At 51.6% G+C, this 20,291-nt stretch overlaps 1 protein-coding gene across 7 annotated transcripts in view; it reads right to left on the bottom strand.

Annotated features, from left to right (window-relative positions):
• PLXNA2 (plexin A2) overlaps positions 1 to 20,291 on the bottom strand; it is a 225,817-nt gene that overhangs the window by 152,669 nt on the left and 52,857 nt on the right. For 5 of the 7 annotated variants that reach the window (XM_030000303.2, XM_030000298.2, XM_030000301.2 and 2 more), the window contains exons 2-3: positions 2,768 to 4,022; positions 937 to 1,119 (exon numbers count right to left, since the gene is read on the bottom strand). In XM_030000303.2, coding sequence (XP_029856163.1) covers positions 937 to 1,119; positions 2,768 to 3,955 — 1,371 coding nt within the window. In that variant the 5' untranslated portion in view covers positions 3,956 to 4,022. Of the gene's footprint in view, positions 1 to 936; positions 1,120 to 2,767; positions 4,023 to 18,055; positions 18,206 to 19,114; positions 19,134 to 20,291 lie in introns of those variants that run through there. The other 2 variants (XM_030000302.2, XM_030000299.2) reach the window with 2 other exon arrangements.

Below are 20,291 nucleotides of genomic sequence, written 5' to 3'. Positions count from 1 at the left end.
GGACTGATCAATCATCCAACTGTCAGAGGGAAGAGCAGGAGGCAAGAGGCAGAGAGCAGTAGGACTTTGCCCTGAGGCTTACTTTCCAAAAGCAGCCAAGTTAACCCATTCCTATCTCTCCACGACCAAACATCCTACCACCATCAGCGATTTTGCCATCACTGAAAGCTTTCTAACTCACGGTCTTCTACACAAGTTGCAGAAGGATTGCTGGGAAACAACTCAAAACTATTGCAAGATTTCCATCAGCGTGTGAAAAAGAAGGAAAGATCTGAGACCTTGGATACAGCTTGCTGAGGCTCACTCGTATTCAGAAATTGCAAGCCAGCTCCTCACTTTTCTCTAATCAGACTGGCGCATTATTGCCCTGATAACTGTGGGCATCAGCCCCACAAACACACACGCCATAGTTCACTGAATGACAGAACACAAAAAACCCGGACAAACAACGGGGTAACGCTGTAATATACAGGCAGGCAGTCCATGCAAGAGCTGGCATGGTGCTGAGACCTGTATTACCCTGCTGCTTAAGAAGTCGCTGGCTGGAAGCACAGGAAGGTGCCCTCAGCCCATGCAAGGGGATGCTCTAGAGCTGTAATGCCGCAGAGCGATGGGAACTGTGTGGCCTCATTTGGTCCCTTATCCAGGGACCACGCTGCAGCAGTTTCCACTGCACCTTTCCCAAGGCTTGGTACTTCTCTGCTTCAAAAGAAACCGCAGCAACACCACTCTGTACTAACAGTGCTGATGTATGAAGTTCGCCTCACCAAAGCAAAGCTCTCTGTGACCCAAACCCTGTGATTTTTGCTCCTGACTTGCTCCCAGTTTCACACTAGGAAACATCTGTAAGACACTGCAGCAGTTACATGCATCAGAATCTCCCAAGACAGAAGAAAAACGGATCCTGCCTCTCTGAAGCCACGGAAATAAGCTTACCTTCTTTAGCTTGCCAGTCTTAGTCCCCACGAACACCACGCTGTAGCCGTTGTAGACGTAGGAAGCAACAGAAGTCATCCGGTCCCGGCTCGAGGTGAAGAGCGTCACGCCATCCACCGGTGTCGAGCCTCCCAGGGGCTGGTTGATGTCGAGCCCGCAGAAATTGTCATCGATGGGGACTGGCTGGAAAAGACGAGGTTTGGGGCAGCCGTGAGCGAAACGCAAAGCACGGGGCAGCCCCCCACAGTCCGGCTCATGCGGAGGGGAGCAGGCGGTGCTGACAGCGGGGTGGGAGCCATCACCACAGAACCCCCCGCCCCGGGACCCTGCCAGCTTCAGCCACCTCTGCAATGGCTTGTTCCCTTTGCTGCCCAAGGCCTAGACACCCTGCAGCTGCTCCAAAACGTGTCTGGACAGGGCTGAGGAGGAACCCTAAGTCCAGCAGGCACTTCCACTCCTTTTCTAAATCTACTAGGTTTCCCATGGGTTTAGCCCTGCGGCGTGGCCGTGCCGGGACTCTCTCCTCCACTCATTTCACCTCCTCTCGGCCCCATTTCCAGAGGTGCCGAGTAGCATAAGCAGAAAGGTGCTCAGCATCCCCACATCAGCAAAGGCTTCCCTTGAAGGTCATACAAGCCCTGCTGCCGACAGCGCTGGCGCTGCCGTGCGCGGTGTGGGACAGGCTGAGGTCGGTCACCAGCCAGAGGATGGCTGGGCACGGCTGATCCCACGCCATGGGAGAGGAGAGGACGCTGCTGTTCACTCCTGTCCGGAGCAGCTGCTTTCCTCTGGCAGTAACGGCCCAGCTCCAGGGCAGAGTTAAACCTTCCCCACGCGAACACAGGGCTGGTGGAAACCACCAGACTGTCTGCCTGGAAAGGCAGGTGATCGCACAGGGAACGGGCTCTGGCAACCTAAAACACCCGAGTGCTAAGCAGGAAGATGCACTCTTGCTCCTTCCACCACCCAGCTGTGAGCTCTCCTACAAGCCACCTCGCTGTGCCTCGGTTTCCTTTCTACAACACGGGAAATACAGATGGTGTCTTTTCCCTGGAACACCGCTTGCCACGAGTAAAGGAAAATCATTCTGCCCGCAGCTAAGTATTATTAAGCTGTATCAGCTGAGATTGCTGGAGTGAACTCCTACGTGGCATAGGCAGAGGGGTGGTGACATGGGTGGCCACTTGCCATCATGCTGACTCCAATCCACTTATTTTCCACAAGGGACATTAGCTACCAAATGCTCAGGCACATCTAGTTGCAACTGCAATGGGATGACTCTCCCCTACGCAAGCCAGCGCTCAAGCTTCTCTTTGCCTTCCTTCTTTCATTTCATTTAACCCACGTTTATCTCTTCCCAGCAGCTAAACTTAATATGCTTGGCAAAAGAAGGCCCCAGGGATTCCCAAGTCAGCCCAGGAACAATCTGCATGTGAATCAAGATTAAAGAAATCAGCTGAATAAAAAATACAAAGGATGCAACTGTCATCTGTATTTATCTTGTTAGTTTGTTGATACCACCCTCCTGCTCGGGGAAGGGCGAGAGCCTTCCTCCGGCTTCCAGAGCTGCGGGTTGGGAACAGCAAAGACTTCCAGCAAGCTGCACACCTTTATTCATCTGCCTTAATACTATCCCTTCCTTTCATTGTCATCACCAACTGTCTGACAAGAACATGGATTAAAGGGGAAAAGCATGACTGCGTCTGTTCTGTGTTTAGGAAAACTGAGGCACAAAAAGATTGATCCTGTTCTGCAAGCTTGTACCCCATAGGCCCAGGCATTGACACCGGCTCTCGAGGGCTGCCACGGCCAACAGCCAGAGCATCCTTACCGCTTTAGTGCACTGGACGTCTTTCCCCAGGAGCCAGTTGAGCTCCAGGTTGCCTTCCCCCTGGTAGCAGGACTGCAGGCGCTCCTTGATCTGAGCGTTGATGGTGCGAATGGGGAAGGCACAGAGCGCAGAGTCATCGGGTGGCTGATGGTACTGCTTCTGTCCCTTGGAGAAAATGGCAAAGAGGACGTCCTCCTGGGCCGTGATGTTGAGGGACTTGGCCAGCACATCTCCTGGCTTGGAGAGGTACGCTGCTTGCAGGAGGCGGTACTCTGTGTCCCCCTTGACACAGCCAAAGGGCAGAGAGACATAGGAGTGGAACTTGGGGTCGTCTTTGCAGAGACGGACGATGCGAGACGTGTAAAAGAGATCACTGGCAGAGTTGATGGAGACACCCTCTGGGGTCTCTGGCTGGACAGTCAAAAAATAGACGAAGTTGCCGCTGGCAAAACCATAGATGTAGAAGATGTCGAAGTGCGAAACAAGGGCCAAGGTATCTGAGGGGATTTTGATGAGGGATGAGACAAAGTCACTGTGGAGCTCATAATCCAACATTGCTGATGACTCCGGGTCGCGGGGAAGTTTCCGGCTGGAGAGGGTGGGGAAGTAATCCTGCTTCCCATCCACTGCCGTGCCAATGAAGAGCTTCCCATCTTCACCTTCCGAGCGCACGATCACACCATACATCGTGCCTGTCTTGTTGACGCTGGAGAGGTAGTGCTCCTTTTTGTGCGAGGGTTCTACCAAGATGAAGAGGTCATCCAGGCGCAGCAGCTTGCAGACCCCCTGGTAGAGGCTGCCACAAGCCAGCAGCCGGTTCTCAGAGTAGTCAATGATCAGCAGCTTGTTGACATTGTTGGTTAGAGTAAGGATCTCGCTGCATGGCTGGACGATGAGGGGTGGGTAGCAGGATTTATTGTCCTCCTCAGGACCAGTTTTATGAGCCACCAAAATGGTCAGGTTACCCGAAAGCTTGTAAACCCTGTTGATAGCTCCAACGTAGACTGCTCCAGTGCCTTGGTGGACAGTCAGGTGGTTGAACGTCCAGTCCCGGTTCTCAGAGTGGAAAGTGCTGAACAAGGCATTGCTGGACACATTTCTGGAGAGCGATGCCAGGAAGAGACAGAGCAAAGCCACTGACCAGCCATCGGAGTCCAGTACCCGAGGCCAGGTCTTCCTCTGATCCATCCTGGGAAAGGCAAACTTCGTGTTCTCCGCGTGTGTCCTGTGCCCCAGCAATGTCCCTCACATGGTTCTGGGGAAAGAAAAGAAACACACAGAGCAAAGGATTAGATCCAGTGTGCCCTTCAGATAAAATTCAAAGGAGGCTTTCTAATTACACAGTCCTTGAGATAAAGTGAGGACGTCTCTAAGCCCAACAAGAATTAAGCAGGTCTCCTTATTGGTAAACAGTTCAGGCCTGATGTCTTGCCACTTGGTTCAGCCTCTGTGTGTTAATTTGTTATGTGGTTTAGCTGTTTATAACGTACTCTGCTCAGCCACGGAGGGGATAATAAGCTTCAGCCCAAGACAAAGCCTGCAGCTCATACACCCAACCATCAATCTGCAATCTTGGCTAAAAGGATGTCTCCTGCAGGGCATGTTGTTGGAAGCAACAGAGGAAATAAGAGGTGTTTTCTACCTTTAAATCCTCTATGATTTAATTTGGAAACCTGAGGAAGAAGTCTCATGCAGGCAAGTTCATTGAGCATGTACACAGCAAAGCCACCAGCATCTCCTCTCCACCCCTCCCCAGAGCCAGAAGTACCTCTGCAGGTGCTTTTCAGGCAGAAACTTCCCACTGCCTCCACAAGGTACTTTGCTGCTGAAAAGCAGCTGCCACCAGAGTGGGGGCACATGTGGTTAGATCAGCAACCAAATACCGCCAGCAGCACTCTGTGCAGGGGAGAAACTACCAAACTGGGAGCCTTGGACAGATCTCCTGCTCTAACAAAACTTGCAGGTGATGATTAAAACCTACACAAAGCGACAGCTTGGACACTGGGTCCAGAAGACCCGATGCCAACCAAATTGCTCATGTGCCCTTCCCAATAGCTCTATGGATAACAGCCAGAAGTAGAGTATCCTTCAACTGATATGTTTTCACCCATACGGACAAGGCAAGGTAAGACTCGAGCTGGAGACCTCTGGCCAAAAGCTATGTGGAAACGAGGCATGAAAGACAGACAGGTTTCTTTGTTTGTTTGTGTGTTTTGTTTTTGTGGGTGCTCCCAAAGCACCTAGACCTCATTTGGGCCCAAGGGACAGCTGGAGCTCCGCTGAACCCTGGCCCCGGCCCCATCCTCCCCACTCGCACGGGCAGCCGTCAGGCTGAATTAGGAATCACCAGGCTGGAATTTCCTTAGGAAGCAGGCGCTCGCCTCGGAGAGGCTCCGGCTGCGTGAGGCATGTTTACATCAGCGCTTTCCATCCGCCCTTCCGGACAGCACACACACGCAGGCAGACACAGTAGCTGTTGAAGAGGACCCTCACAAACCTCTGCCTGCTCCACCTCATCACCTAGCACCTCTGCTAAGGTGGCAGGCTCCCCTAGCAAAAATATGAACATTAAAGATAAGCCAAACTCACGCATTTCCATGTCTGTCTCACCTAAGGGGGGTCCGGCTTGGACCATCCTACGCAGGAGGTATCGGCTCGGTTCCCAGCTCAGCCCGACTTCCAGCACGACCTCAGGCTCCCACCGAGCTGCTGGAAGCGATGCCAGCTGAGCACCCTGCAAGGCAGCAAGGACCCAGCTCAGCAGAATGGGTCAGAGGAGCCGCGGGGCCAGCAGAACAACACTTCGAGGCAGGCACCATGTAAGGGCCCTGAGAGCATCCCTGCGCTGGGGCTCTGCGCATCCCATGTCACCACAGACATGCCTGGAGGTCACTGGATTGTGCCTCATCCTTGTTATCATCTCCAGAGCTGACCGTGACTTGTGCTCCTGGCTTGACCTCAGCCTTGCTCATCACCACAGATGTGTCTGACCACCTGGACTCAGAAAACCATCACAAAGTTCTCCTTTATCCCAAATTATGCATTCCTTACACACTCCAGGCTGGACGATCAAAGAAACCATTTCAGCTTGCCTGGGGGAGAGATGTTCTCCACCACCTCACAGCACTGCAGGGTCACACCCGCCCTGGGAAGAGGCTGAGGACGAGCCACCATTCCACCTGCCCTCTCTGCACCAAAGTCCCCTCACCTCCCACCACCGCCACGTAAGCCCCAAGCACACACACTGGGGAGAAATTTGCACTCTTTGCCGATTTGACTCTCCTCCCCAGCCCTGTGTGCAAATGCAGGAGGCTGTTCCCTAGCACAGCCCACGCTCAGCTGTCCTCACCTGCGGGCAGCCACCGATTTGATTGATGCTGATCTCCGTTTTGGTATTTAAAATAATTCATGCTGCTGAAAACCTACACTGAGCTCATAAGCGAGTGTCACCGAATGGCCGCTCTTTAGGCTTGTTAACGCCGGGAGCTGGAGACGGGTGTTTCTGAAAGGTGACAAAGGAGCTCTGTCCCTGGGCTGCACGTCTCTGTGTCACTGACAAGACAGGAGAAAGAGAGCGGTAATGGGTTTCTCATTCTGCTCAGGGATACATTTCCCCGGCTGCTTGCTTCTTATTTCCAGTCTCTTAATTTCCACCTTTGGCTGCAGCAGTTTCTCTCTCTCCCAGCTAGGATGCAGACACTGCTGCATTCTTATTATTGTTTGGATGATTGTGGCAGAAAGCAGATGCCCGTGCTGTGGACCCGAACGTGCCACAACAGCACCAGTGTGACCTTCCCCAGTTCTTCTCATTAAATTTCTGAGTGAACATCCCCAAACTATTCTCTGAATCTAGAATCTTTCAAAAGGGCACAAATCAAACCGTTCCCGAGGACCTGCTCAGAGGAAGGCTCTCCACGCTGCCCACCCACGCGAGGGCTGCTGGTGACCCGCGGCGGGCACCGGCGACCTGACCACGGGCACCGGGATCTCAGAGCAGCTTTGCTCTTGGATAACGTGGCAGTGCAGCCTGAGCCACCGAGAAGTCCGCGTGTGTCACTGGCAGGGAGATGCCAGCCGGCAGCGCGGTGCCTTCTTGTAAACACACAGGGAGCCCTGCACCATGGAAGAGCTCGAGAGGAGCCCAGGAAAGGTGGCATGAGAGCTGCAGATACGGGAGTCCCGTGGAACGGCTGAGTCAGTAGCAGAGCATGTCCGGATCAACGCACAAGAAACCGCGAGCACTGAGGTGCCCCAGGCGAGTGCTCCGACATGGCAACCCAACTCCTCTTGCCTTGGGGAGGGCACAGAGCTGGTGGCTGCAGCACCGAAGGGCACAGAGAAAGCTGGCTCTGCCCTGGGCAGCACAAACGGGCTTTCCTCCAAGGCCAAAGCATCCCTCGCTAACAGGAGACCAAAAATGAAGCCTACCTCAGTTTCTCATTCCCTGAGAAGAAGCGATGCTTCTGGGGCAGAGGGCTCTGGTTCAAGGGAAGTCCAGAAAGTGAAAGAGATTCTGCAGAGAATGGGGAGGCTCCGCTGTAAAGCTGAGCACACAACAGTTTTCCTGCTCGGCAGCTTTCCAATTTTTAAAAAGTTGTTCCATTGCAATGCAAGAAAAGAACAGTGCAAGCTAGAAATTAATAAATTTAATTATTTAGATTTTATATACATATATACGTATGGGACAACAGAAGCTCTTCACTTAGACCACAGCAGTTTTGTACCTTTTCCAGCAACGTCTTCACTCAGAAACTGTACAAAAGCCAGAGCCAGTCTGGAGCTGTTGTGCAGCAGAGCTGTCAGCTGAAACCCAACTTCTACGCGGTGCCTTACAGTGAAGGTTTTGCAGAGTATTTGTGAACAGTCACTGCCAAAGGCAAGAGAGATCATCCAGGAAGAAGAATCTGCGCTTTCAAACATTATTTGAAGATGACAGAGCATTGCCGTGAACTGACATCCTACCCAAATGAGCCAGGGGACGATGATCCATCCCCGGCTCCATGTCACCGCCACGGGAGCAGCTCCTGCCAGCTCCCCACTACCCGGGGCCAGGGGGGGCAAGATGTGGGGGCAGGACACAGATTAAGCAGTGTTCAGTGATACAGATATCAAACATCAACAGAAACCCATTGCATGCCCGACAGAGGGGTTTGGGGATGGCCAAGTACAGCTGGGGAGTTAAACACCAGGGAAACAGGAGAGTGGGCAATTTTAACTCTGATTCTTAATACTATTTGACCACTAATTTTTCCTCTTTTTTTGGAAGCAAGTTTAAAATATGGCCTTAAAAGCAATCTGAAGCTATTAGTAACGCAAGGTGAAAGAGAGAGTAAATTCAGGGACACAATATAAACCCAAGCAGCTGAAAGGCCTCAATTAGGCTGAAAGGAGTTATCTGGTATTTAAATAATTATTAGATTGAAGGAATAATCACAGGTCTGAGCCGATTTTTTTCCCCCACTGTCATCCTAATGGAGACTATAATATTATTATTCAAATGCCCATGATTCTCATTGAGGGGGGAAGAAAAAAGGGCTCATTTAATCTCCATGCGACAGGGCTTCAGGAGGCCCGATTAGTCATTTCTCTTATTTCAGCTGTCACTCATTCATGGGCACCATGGTTTGTCATTAGTGATATTTTATGCACACAGAGAAAAAAAAAGAGTGAAAAAGGAAAATTAAAGCAAAACCAAAAAGAGAATCTCCTGTGGAAAATGACGGATCAAAGGAACAATTTTGATGTCACCAGCGCAGCAGCTGCGTTTGCTTTGCGGTGCCGGTATCTTTTCTTTTGGGGTAGGGTTGGTCTCGTGAGCAGTGATTTATACACAGCCCTATGCTAGCACTGCTCTGCCCTCACCGATCGCCTCTGCTCCGTTGGGTCCTGCACTCCTGGGACGCTCCGTCCCCTCCGGAGGATGCAGCTCCTACAGCCCCGGCACCTCCAAGACACAGCAAACGCATCTGCACCGACCCCCAGCTCTCAGCATCCCAGTGCCATTTCCTTTTCCCAGGCTGTCCCTGCATCGTTCCCAGCCCAGAGGCCACCGGGGTCCCCAGCCACCCTGCAAAGGGGGAGCAAAGTGGGCGATAAAACCCACTATGGTTTTTCTCCTACGGCCACATGGGTTTGGGGAGTTGCCTCACAGAAGGAAGCCTCCTGAGAAATAACTGAGCTTGCGGGGAGGGGGTCAGCGGGCCCGTGATTGCTTTCTAAGCTGGAGGTAGATTCTGCCCTTTTTGCTTTTTATAGTCAAATAAGATTCATTGCTGTGAGGCCGGGAGCAGGGAGACCGGCCGGCTCACGCTGCTGACCTCCCCTGCAGGTCACCGGGCTGTCAGAAATCCCCCAGAATTATCGAAAGGGTCACCAAAAGGGCAGGCTACACTATATAAACTAAAATACAAGAACAAACCATTTGGAACAACCTCACCCTTGCACCAGCGTGACCCTTTCTCTTTGCATCGGCTCCATATCGTATCTGCCAACTGGAATGAAGGAAAAAAGCTGAGAGTTTGGCCATTTCTTCATAGCAAGTGAGAACAGGCGTGCCGGGTCTGCATCCCTCCTGGAGCCCATCGGGAATTTTTCTGTGAAACCTTTCCAACCGTTAAAGCTGCCATAGTGATTTATCCCCTTTGAAGAAGTGATATTCAGGACGCATTTGTCAGCTATGGAGGAAGACCTTACAGTAATTAATAGGGTTTTGGTTTGTTTTAATTAGACAAAAGCTCTGAGCCAAACTGTCTGATCTAACCATCTCTGAGCTCTGGGACGTTCCCAGTCCCGATCAGAGTTCTGGGTCTCAGTCCTGCCTCCTCAGCCAAGCCACCGCAGCCAGATGAGCCCCGCGCTGCTGAATCCCCTCTTACCCAGCAGAAACCTGCACACCCACTCGCACAAGTCCCTTCCCTGCTCTCGGTGTCTTCGCCTCTTTCTCCAGCAAGAGAAGCCTTAGCACATTTGAGCCCCAAGCAGAGGATTTTCCCAGGAGCAGGACTGCTGGGAGCCTCAGCACCCATCGCACACCGCAGCAGCACCGAGGAAGCCCGAGGTGCAGCAACAGTGCATTTTAAACCCAGGTAGCGTGCAGCAGCCAGCTCAATTGTTTGCTTCAGAGTTTGACACCAACTGAAGTTATCGGCGGCTTGATGTGAAGTAATTACAGTTTTGTAATACAAAGCAATGAGGAGGGCTCCTAGCACCTTTTCTTTGTTTTTTAAGAATATTTTGACTCTGACAACAATAAGAGCAAGTAGCAAATCACCAGTGAGGTGCCTGGCATCAGGTCCGAGGTTTCGGCAGAGGTTACTGAACCACAGGGACGACAAATACCAAACCTTTCCTAAAGCATAACTTGCAACACTGAACCCTTTGGGTTTCAGGCTGAAAACCACCTCTACGCCTCACCCTTCTGCTTCGCTGTCCCTTGGCAGTGCCTGTCACCCGCTCCGCAGGGCTGTGCTGGCAGCCGCAGGCAGGAACCACACCAGGAGCTACGTCCCCACTTCCCTGGAGCTGCTTATTCACAGGGATGGTATTTCACAGGCTGGTCAGCTTTCTGAGAAAGAGTTAAGAGGCCAAAATACAGTATTGTGATTATTGCTTCCTCCAGCCCTGGGACAAGGAAGAGGAGGGGAAGAACGAAACCCAGCCATGAAAAGGCATTTCCCTGATAACAAACACGATTGCATGAATTATGCACAAAATTTGTTCATATTGTCCAGACTTCAGATATTGTTTATACAATGCATACCGGATAAGCCACCTCTCCCCACCATCTCCCTCTTGAGCACACACATCCCAACAGGACTGGGGGAAAAAGAAACAGAAAATCCCAGAGACCTGCTGTAAGCCCCATATTTGCAACTGCATTTTGGAGAGCACGGTGCAGCACCCTGACCTGACCTGACCTTACCCCGGCTTTGTCCCAGACTTGCTGAATAGACCTGGGCAAATCGTGTTACTCAGCCTCAGTTGTTCCCCCTGTGAAACGGGGATAATGCTCCCATACATGAGGCACTCAGATGTTCAATCGATAGAAAACTCCAAAGGGACTTACCAGGCATAAACCGCTGTAGTAAAGTATGTGGAAGGGACTGGTTTAGTGCTTCTTGGTGTGCCTCTGTTCATACTCTTTGATCAGAGATTGTTCAGCAGAGCAGGGCTACTCTCCCCTGGCAGTGGTGACAAGCAAACATAAGCACGGCTACCTCTGACCCCCAAAGGTGCTGAGACATCCCTGCGACCCAGCAAGGAGGCATTTCTTTAACATTGACAAAATCATCACCATCTCCAAGGGAGCACTGGCTCCTCTGGCAAAACTAAAGCAGGACCGCAGCTGTGGCTCCGGTGTGGCATACACCCAGCTGTGCATTGCAGCTGGAGACATTTAACCCCCCAACCCCAAAAGAAGTCCAGAAAAATTCATAATCAACCTAGGACACCTAGGTGGCAGAAATTAAACACCTTTTTCTTTCCCTGTGCTGATACTTGACACCTGCTATCTGAGAAACCACAGCTGGCAGCTATTGAGCTTCAAGTACACTGCTGCGAAATAGCTTATAAATTACCTTGCATCAAGAGAGGAGCTGGGAAAAGAGGACTTTATTCACCATGCAGTCCCTGAGGACAGACCCAAGACTGGCAACAACACCATGCACTGGAGCATGGAGCAGAACAGACCCTTATTTTCCTGGTTGCCTTGAAGTATGAGACGAAGAGAAAATTTAACACTTCTTAAGTTTCATAGCTGGTTTATGCAAGTTTGGGGAAGTCTCAGTTTCATCCAAACCTGTGTAAACAGGTCAATGGCTTTGGATAACATTAAATCATACAAATTTGTGGTCAGAAAGATGTGATTCTCTAATCCAGTCTCCTGCTGCAAGGACCAGCTATAATCATAATTCAAGAGATGTCTCTCTAAACCATCCTTAAGGACCTCCAGAAACAGAGTCCACAACCCCTCCAGGCAATCTAGGTCAGTATATCCCTTAGAAAGTGTTTTTTCTAGTTTCTTACCCAAGTCCTGATGGACTGAGGTTTATTCACCCCTCTTCACTGGTGCACCTGAACATCATTTGATTATTCATGGACTTTATTCCCAACAAAATAGAATTTAATGGATGGTGACCTTAGGTGCAAGCAGATTAAACGATTAAATGATTTGCCCAAGGCTAGTCAAAAGGTCCCAGTGGCAAAGCTAGGAGTTTTATCTCCTGAGCCTCGGCCCAGCCCTCTCTCCCCAAGTGACATCCAGCTGCAGTTTATTACAAGAGAACATTACAGTGCAGCACAAGGGAAGATCACAGAGCGGCCACCGAACTGGAGGAGAAAAATAAGCAGCAGCTTCTCCTGGCCTCACTCCAAGTGCACCACAGGCAAGTGAAGAACCCCAGCTTCAAATTAAATGGGTCCCCAGCCACTCCATTAAACAGAAATCCTGAAACAGAAATCCTTTGGCTGTGCCAGCCCTGTACAGCGAGTGGTGTTCGTTATCCCCAACACTCCCTACGGCAGCCAGATGTATTTACACAGTAGCCACAGTGCTGTTACCTAAGTAAACCAGGAAATTGTACATTTGTTAAAATTAGGTTCTGAGATGCTGAATCCCCAACTGTGCAGCTATAGATTTCACTCAGCCAGCAGCGCTGAAATTATTAAGAGCACACCACTGCCTGCGTGCACATTCAGGCACGTTTCCCCATTCGAGGGGTGTTTACTGGTTATGATGCTCCATGCCACTCCAGAACAGGATTATCTTTTCAGATTATGAGCAATAACCAGCAAGGCAAACCTACATCGTGCTGTCCATCACTGCGCTTTCCCCCACCACACCGGGAGGGTACGGGTGGTACAGCACCAAACCGGGGCAGGAGCCGTCGGGATGAGAAGCGGAGGAACATACGAAGGCAGAGGTTCATCATCGCTGCTGCGTGACCAGCACCATCGGCTCACTGCTTTGCTACAGATTTCAGCTGCCAGTCACAATTCTGGCATTCCCACCACAGAAGTGGGAGAAATTATGATCCAGGTACCACTGTGGGATCACAAGGATTTGGAAAGAACACAACTGCAAAAGCCCTTAAATTAAGAACAAAACTGAAGCAGACAGGTTGATGCAGGAGAGAGCCACACAGCACTGAAGAACCCTTCAGGGACCATTAACCAGCCCTCATCAGGCCTGTCTTAGTGGAAGTATGTGCTATGAACTGCAATCAACACCAGCTTTATCAACGACACGAAGGAAGTGCCTTTACCTCTCCAAGCCTCTTTACACAGGGCTGCCTGCCCTTTTAAGTGCATCACGGGGGTGCTTGATGCAGTTTTTGAAAGTGTTTCGAGGTGCCTGAATCCTGGGAAATATAAAGCATCTTCATTCCCTGCCCAGTCTGCTTCACCAAGCACGACGAGCAGCGACCGTCGCAGAGCTCGCAGCCACGCAGACAGCGGCCGGTTGCTGGCAGGATCCCAGCAGGTCTTGCCCATCAGTGCCCGGGGGGCTCCCAGTGCCGGCAGCCAGGAGCCCCCAGCCTTGCGTTCTGAGGTCCGGCCAAGGACCCCTAAGCCTGGAGCCATCTCACCTCCGTCCCACCACCAGCTGAACATCATCTCCTCTCCTACAGCGTTTGGACATCAACGTCTACTCAGAAAGTGGCTTCTTCCCACTCATCTGCTCCATGCTCCTCTGCCCTGCTTTTCAATTTCAGAACTCTGGCAGATCACTGATTAATTCAAGCCTGTTTAATAACCCTTCTGTTTAGATGAAACAAGCTGTCTTGTTTTCTTTATTTTTACCACTAACTCTTGTTTCTTTGCTAAGGATCTTTCTGTCATTTAAAAACTTCTCTCTTTCCAACCAAGCTGGTAATAGGATGGAGAAAGCATCTGCTTACGTCTACATCTGACATCAGCCAGAAGTTACAGCACAAGGCTAAAGAGGGACTGGACACCTTGATGGGTAAGAGGTCCCAAAAGCCTGAGCTTGTCTTGCAAAATCATTAGCTATACAAATCCCTGCATAGCTCAGACCAGAGTGCAAACACCGGGAACCACGGGGCCAGCTCCCGCCAACACGGGCGAGAGGAAAGGAGATGGGAGCTGGAGCACCAAACTCCTCGCACGGCTCATCTGCAAGAAGGGTCTCTGCGCTTCTGCACCCTGTTGTGGGTGGGAAATACGCCTTAGAAAAACCTGAAAAATGTCACGCTGCCGCAAGCTCTGCCCCACGCCATGCCCCCGGCACAGCAATCGACTGGCAATGGTCAGGCGGGCGCGGAGCCCACCAGCTGCTCCCACCAGCACGGACTGGCCTCGCAGCAGCACCGGCAGCCCTCTCCCCTCCGCCGGCCCCGGCTTCTCTTGCCGTCACCTGCTCTCCCGTGGCGTCGGAGGGTTTTGGGGATCGGCTGGTTCGCAGCGTGACCGCTGCCCAGCGGAGCCTCCTCCCTCCCCACCCGCTGCCCCATCCCGGCTGCAACCCCCAAGTGCTGTGCACAAAGAATAACAGACACAGAGGGACCCGACTCCCGATGGGAATGAGTTGGAGCCTCTCAGCTGTCTCCTGCCTCTTTGAATTTCAAAGCTGCACTTGTCTGTAGAGCAACTGAGTCATTTCCTTCCTATATCCAGCCTATCGGACTGGATCCAGCAGTGCCCGGAAAACAATAAATCCTTCAAGGACTTGTAAGGCCATATTTCACAGGAATGCAGCAAGCCTGCCTGCTTGGAGAGCTCCTCGCACACCCTTTAATTCAACACTCCTCTGTGGAAGCTGTCTCGCCCTGGCCCCGGTCCCATCCGAGCAGAGCAGCGGTCCCCATCCCTGCCGCGGTCCCCATCCCTGCCGCGGTCCCCATCCCAGGGCACACTGGGGCACTGCAGGAGCCCAAGGGTGGACCAGCACTTGCGACCCACGCAGATTAACACCACCTCATCACCCCCGACCAGATGCATCACCGAGGGGCTGATGTGGTAAGAACTGATAATGAAATTTCCTTGATTCCACAAAACATATGGAGGATCTAGGTGGGAGAGAAGCTACAGCTTAATTTGTTGCAGGACTTCACCAATAGATACTTTGGCAGACCAAAGGAAGGCTGCAGCCGCAAAGGAGGTTGCTCTACAAAATACAGCGGAGCAAAGCAACATGTGAGAACCAGGGCAGGTCGTAAGAATGCTTTCAGCTGGTTCAATTTTGTAAGCGTCTCCTTTACAACCACAAATTGGTCCTCCAGATCCACAAAACATTTCTATCAAGCTCATGAGGACTGGGGAGGGCAAAGACAAAACTCAATGATTTGAGCTATCTGTGGCCTGAAAGCTGCAGAACTTCCACTGAAATGACAGGGTTAAGATGCTTGGTCAAAAAGAAACTCCCGAGTTTGAGTTGCCATGCAGCTCTGAGGAAAACTGGTGCATGCTCCAGGATCACTTCAGTACCACTCCTGTTGTCTTTGCAGATGTCAGAAGCAAAGCCCAACTGACTTACATTAAGATTCATAACACTGTTAACCAAATAATCCCACATACATGAGAAAAACTAAATGACAAGGAAATTAATATTACATCCTCTTCAGTAACAAGATGGCTAAAGCAGATAATCTGGCAAAGCGTCGTGTTTATAATGGAAATTTGCAGAGAATGTAACAGGAATTGTCAGGGATGAACAAATGAGTCAATATTTTGCTTTTTCTCATGTTAAAATTTGCCTTGTTTGTGCAAAAAACACTTTTTTTTTTTTTTTTTTTTTTAATCTTGGGAGGAGGAGGAAATTAAGCCAAAACTATTTGGTTTTCAATAGGTCTTTGCAGCTCATGTAAAGGACAGTGTGAGAGCAGGCACTGGTGGGGAAGGTGAGCCACTCAAAGCCCTGTGCCGGCAGGACTCACACCCAGGGAGACTGTACCTTTACTTAAAAGTAAATTAGATCTCATATCAAGAATAGGATTGACATACAGTTCATTTCGTACAAGTCTGCAAGGAAGTGAATGTTTAAAAAAATGTATTGCTAAATTCACACTCACAAGTGAAAAACTCCATCTGCAAAGTCAGTCCAATTGCACCCAACTTGTCACTCCTGAGGTTAAGCCTTCCAGTGACCCAGTACCCTGGGCAGGGCTTATTTTTTTTAAACAAGTTATACATCATCCTTGGAAGTCCTTAAAAGAGTCTCTGCTTTTGTTTCTTTCTGAGAATTTGTTCTAGCACTTCTCAGCTCAGGCCAAGACAAGTTGTGGCCACCTCCAAGTCAGAAAATTTATTTGGTGGAACCGATGGAACAGATTTGCCCCTGCCACACAATTTATGCCTTGAAAAGCCAAGTTACGCAAGCACTTGTACCAGCACCTTATTATATCCAGTGGACAAGCAAAGGGGCTCCTGGCTCTTTCTTTCAGTGAACTCTGGAGTGCTTGCCCATGCTCCTTGGTTGCTATGAGATTTTAAAGACAGTCTAAACCTGTTACCACCAAACGGGCCTTTAACACAACTCCTGCTCCATAAGGCTCCTCATCTGCCAGTCAGGCCAAACGCACCACAGTCCGCTGATCAGAGAAGGGCTCATCGCTGCTGCTGCAATTAACTCCTTGCAAACTGCAGAGAAAACTTTTCAACAACTAGGAGAGAAATAGCCTGCAGTGAACCTTTTGCTGCTGCATCATGTCTCAGCCAAACAGATTACTTGCTGTGGATGTTTTTCATCTGGCCCTTCCAGCTTCTGTAACACGATGGATGATGCCTCCGTAATGTTAAATTGATTTGGAAATACAGAGGGGCAGACATCAAAGGTAGAATTTTTAGAAGGTTTTGGGCAAACATAGCAGCATTTCTCATTCCAGGGTGGACTTTGAGAAGCTCTTGCTCCCAATTTGCTTACTCCAGATTTTGAGAAGAGCTCCCCCCCCAACCCCGTAAGTACATAAGCAGCGTCTCTGGAAAGCACTCAATACGCCACAAACCGACTCAGAAAAAACACAAAGAAAAACCAGCCCTCACCTGGCAGTCTGACCACGGCAAGCAGTCCTGCCTTTCTGGCTGCCCTACATCTCCCAGAGTCAATGGCGGAATGAAGGAAGGGATTTAGGCATCTTTGGTCTTACTTGTGCCCCACCCTCAGCGTCGACACTTAATAAAATGAAAACAGCAGAAGAAATGTTCAGGGCCCTGCAGTAGTACAGGTGCGGTTTGTATCCGAGTACATTGACAAACCAGCGCTCTCCTGTGCCCACGTCAATTTTGATAAAGCAGGTGTCTACTACATCCACACAGTCACTCCTCATCAAAGCCCAGGATAACCGAGATGCTTAGAGCATGCAGCAGAGTCACACCCAGCTGTGCCCTGAATCACACAGAATAACCAGCCATAGCTTAGCAGGAGCGAAACTCCGAGCTGGGGGTTTTGCTGCTGGGACCTCACTGTGCTCCTACAGCACAGCCAGAGCTGCAACACCCCAACCACACTCGGCCCCTCTCGACACCCAGGAGAGCAGGAGCTCCCATGTTTTAGCTTCAGTGCAGAGTTAAAACCTGTGAGATGGCAAATCTTCAGCATAAGAATAATTTCCCCGTTAGGAAACCTACAGGCATGCTCCCTTTTCCTCCCCGCCCCACCTCTTCGCACTTCCATTAAAAATGAAACGGAAATTCACAGGCTTTTTTTTTTTGTTTAAATAACATTACAGGCTGTGACATAAACCAGCAAAGGCAGGAAATATGATCATGAGGGCAGTGCTCCATCCTCTGCTCCTGTCACTGCGACTTTTTGGGGACTTGGCAAATGAATGAGTAAAGGAGACAGCCTGCGTGTTTTATGGAGTTGAACTGTAACATCCCTGTTAAGCAGCCAACTTACCATTTCTCTGCTCTGACATCAATAAATCTACCCAGCCACAGGGAACAAAGCTCTTCACATGAACTGGCTACATGTGAATCCCTTGTATTTGGCTACCTGGGCAAGCAACCAGCCCGCTGTGCTCTGCTGCACTTGCTGCTGCTTTCGTAATATTCTCAAAGAAGTGGGAAATTGCCTTTGCAGTAACATGACTTGGGAAGTTTTAACCCTGCTACCGACACACGCGTGTTCACTACAGCACCTGCTTTTACAACAGCCAATTCCCAGAACCTCAGCTTCCCACTCGTGGGGAGGGAAACGGCCACTTTGGGCTATAAAGAAAATCTTGACAAGGCAAACTCTGAAAGCCCAGCAATCAGGAAGCAAATAAAAAGAATTCAAAGCCTCATTTTAAGTATCACAATTAATCTCAAAACCTTAGAGCTCAAACTCACTTTTTGGAAGCTCATTCCCGGGTTAACAAACCAAAGTGGCGTTATGCATGAACCCCTGCACGCCTCCAGATTTCTGCCCTTCTCTTGCTGGACGCCCAGTTTCCTCCACCACCTCCAGCGCACCGTGCCGCACACGAGGGATCGCTCCGAGCTCTCTCTTACTGGTGACATGAAACCACTACGGAGGAAAAACTACACATAAATCTCTCCGGAAGGCATTTGTTCCCAGGCTCACTGAGCCTGGAAATAACACGAGGAACTTATTCCACGCTGAGTCAGGGTCTGACAGCGGCTCCTGGACCCGCCGTGGTGGATCCGCTTCCTTCCCGGCGCGCGTCACGGGCGGCAGAGCGAGCGAGCAACAGCCCAGCGCTGCCCCAGAGGTTTCCTGTTTTCCCCAGTGCCGCGCAGCTTCCCGAGACACGGTACAGGGAAACGGGGCTCCGGAGCCTGACACCGAGCTGCCGCAGCAATTAAAACTGCTGTTTTCCAAATGCTGTTAAGGGCCAGCCAGGAGCTGAAGGCAAAGTAAGCTGTTTCCTTTAACATTCCCTGATATACGCAGGGAATGGCCTCTCCAAGGACTACCGCTCCCCCGTCCAACCATCCCTTCACTGGGAAGACGGAGTAAGATTTGCCTCCGCATCCCACGGGCTTCCCCCCACACACCCTGGCACTCCCATCCTGAGCCCCATGCCCGAGTCGAGGCCACGGCAGGCGGGAGACACCGGTCCAGCCCCGGGGAGCCCTCCCGGCCCCTCCAAGTCACCGCGGAGAGGCAGAGGCCGGGTCCATGCTCGGCTCCTCCTGCCTGCGCCCACTCCCCTGAACAGTAGTGTCCTGCTCACGCGGGTTTTTGCTGGTGTTAACTGTTCACGCAGAGGCTTCTGCTAGAGCAGCAACACCCTAAGGCATCACCTCCCCTTGCTCCCACCAGCACCGGCGGCCGCGACCGAGCCGCGAGCGCAGCTACGGCGTTACGCGGCACCGGCACCCACCGGGAGAGCCCACGCCGCTGCCCGCCGAGCCCGAGCAAAGGCTGATCTTACGTCCGCTTACCGCGCTCGGGAGGAGGCTCAGCCTCGGCGACAGCCAGGAAGGAGACTGCCCTTCCCGTCCAGCTCCCGGCCGCGAGGCGCCGGGCTCGTGCTCCAGCACCGAGTCCCTGCCGCGCTCGGAGCGCAGCGCTGAGCCCCCTCCTCGGCGGCACAGCCCCGGGTCAGCCGGTGGCTCCGTTAATGAGCCCTGAGAAAGGAGCAGCGGGAGGAGGTGAGGTGAGAGGTCAGCGTAATATTTACTCAGACGTCACCTTTCACTTTTCTGAAGCGGGGAAGTGGTGCCGGAGCAGGAAAAGGGCTGCGAGGGACGTTCCTGCCTGGGAAACCGCTGGAACACCGAGCGCAACACACAGCCGGCTCCAGAGAGCCAGGGCCTGACAGGGGCAGGAGCCGTCCATCGGACCCTCAGACCCCAAAAACCACACGGGGCTGGGGACGGGCTCTGGGCTCTTCCCACCATCGCTGCCATCTGCGCCATCAGAGGGGCAGAGGGAATGGCTGGGGTAGGCAGGACCTCCGAAGAGCAGAGAGCCTCTCCAGGTCCCCCGTGCTTCAGGAGATCCCCAGCCAGAGAGCAGCCCATCACACAACGGGGCTGTCCCTCCACACTGTGATTTTAAGGAACCCACAGGAGACACAGCACAGTCCCTACGGTGCAGGGAGCTACCATAGAAATGCATCAGCTGGTAACAAAATTTCCCCGGTGGACCCGTTTCTTGGAAGAACCATCTCTTCTGCCACGTGGCGAGATGGTACCAAGCGTGCCTCACTGCATGGAGCTTTGTCGACGCAGCCCCACGCTGCGGGCAGGGCTGGTCCCGGGGCAGGATCGGTGCAGGGCAGCGCTGGCCCCGCTGCCAGGCAGGGAGGAGCAGCACTCGCTGCTGCCCTGGCACAGCCGGGGCCCTGGCTCGCAGGGCTCTCCCAGGCTTGCTATCGCTCTCCCTTTTGAGATGATCTGGACTTTTTTTTTTATAATGTGACTCTGACGCCTTTTATCTCCCGCTCTGAATGTAATTTTAGCCCAGGCAAAGCAGGATTAAATTTTCATAATATGATACATTTATCTCACTTTTCATTCCCCCCCCGTCACCGTCTCCGAGTTCAATTTCAACCAAACAGAAGCAGCGATTACAGGGAGAAACACGAGATGGACTCTACCCGATAACGGAGGGGAG

Source organism: Aquila chrysaetos, chromosome 24, assembly GCF_900496995.4.
Source record: "Aquila chrysaetos chrysaetos chromosome 24, bAquChr1.4, whole genome shotgun sequence".
NCBI lineage: Eukaryota > Metazoa > Chordata > Aves > Accipitriformes > Accipitridae > Aquila > Aquila chrysaetos.
Note: the sequence above shows the minus strand (reverse complement) of the source record. Positions and strands in the feature narration are given on the sequence as shown.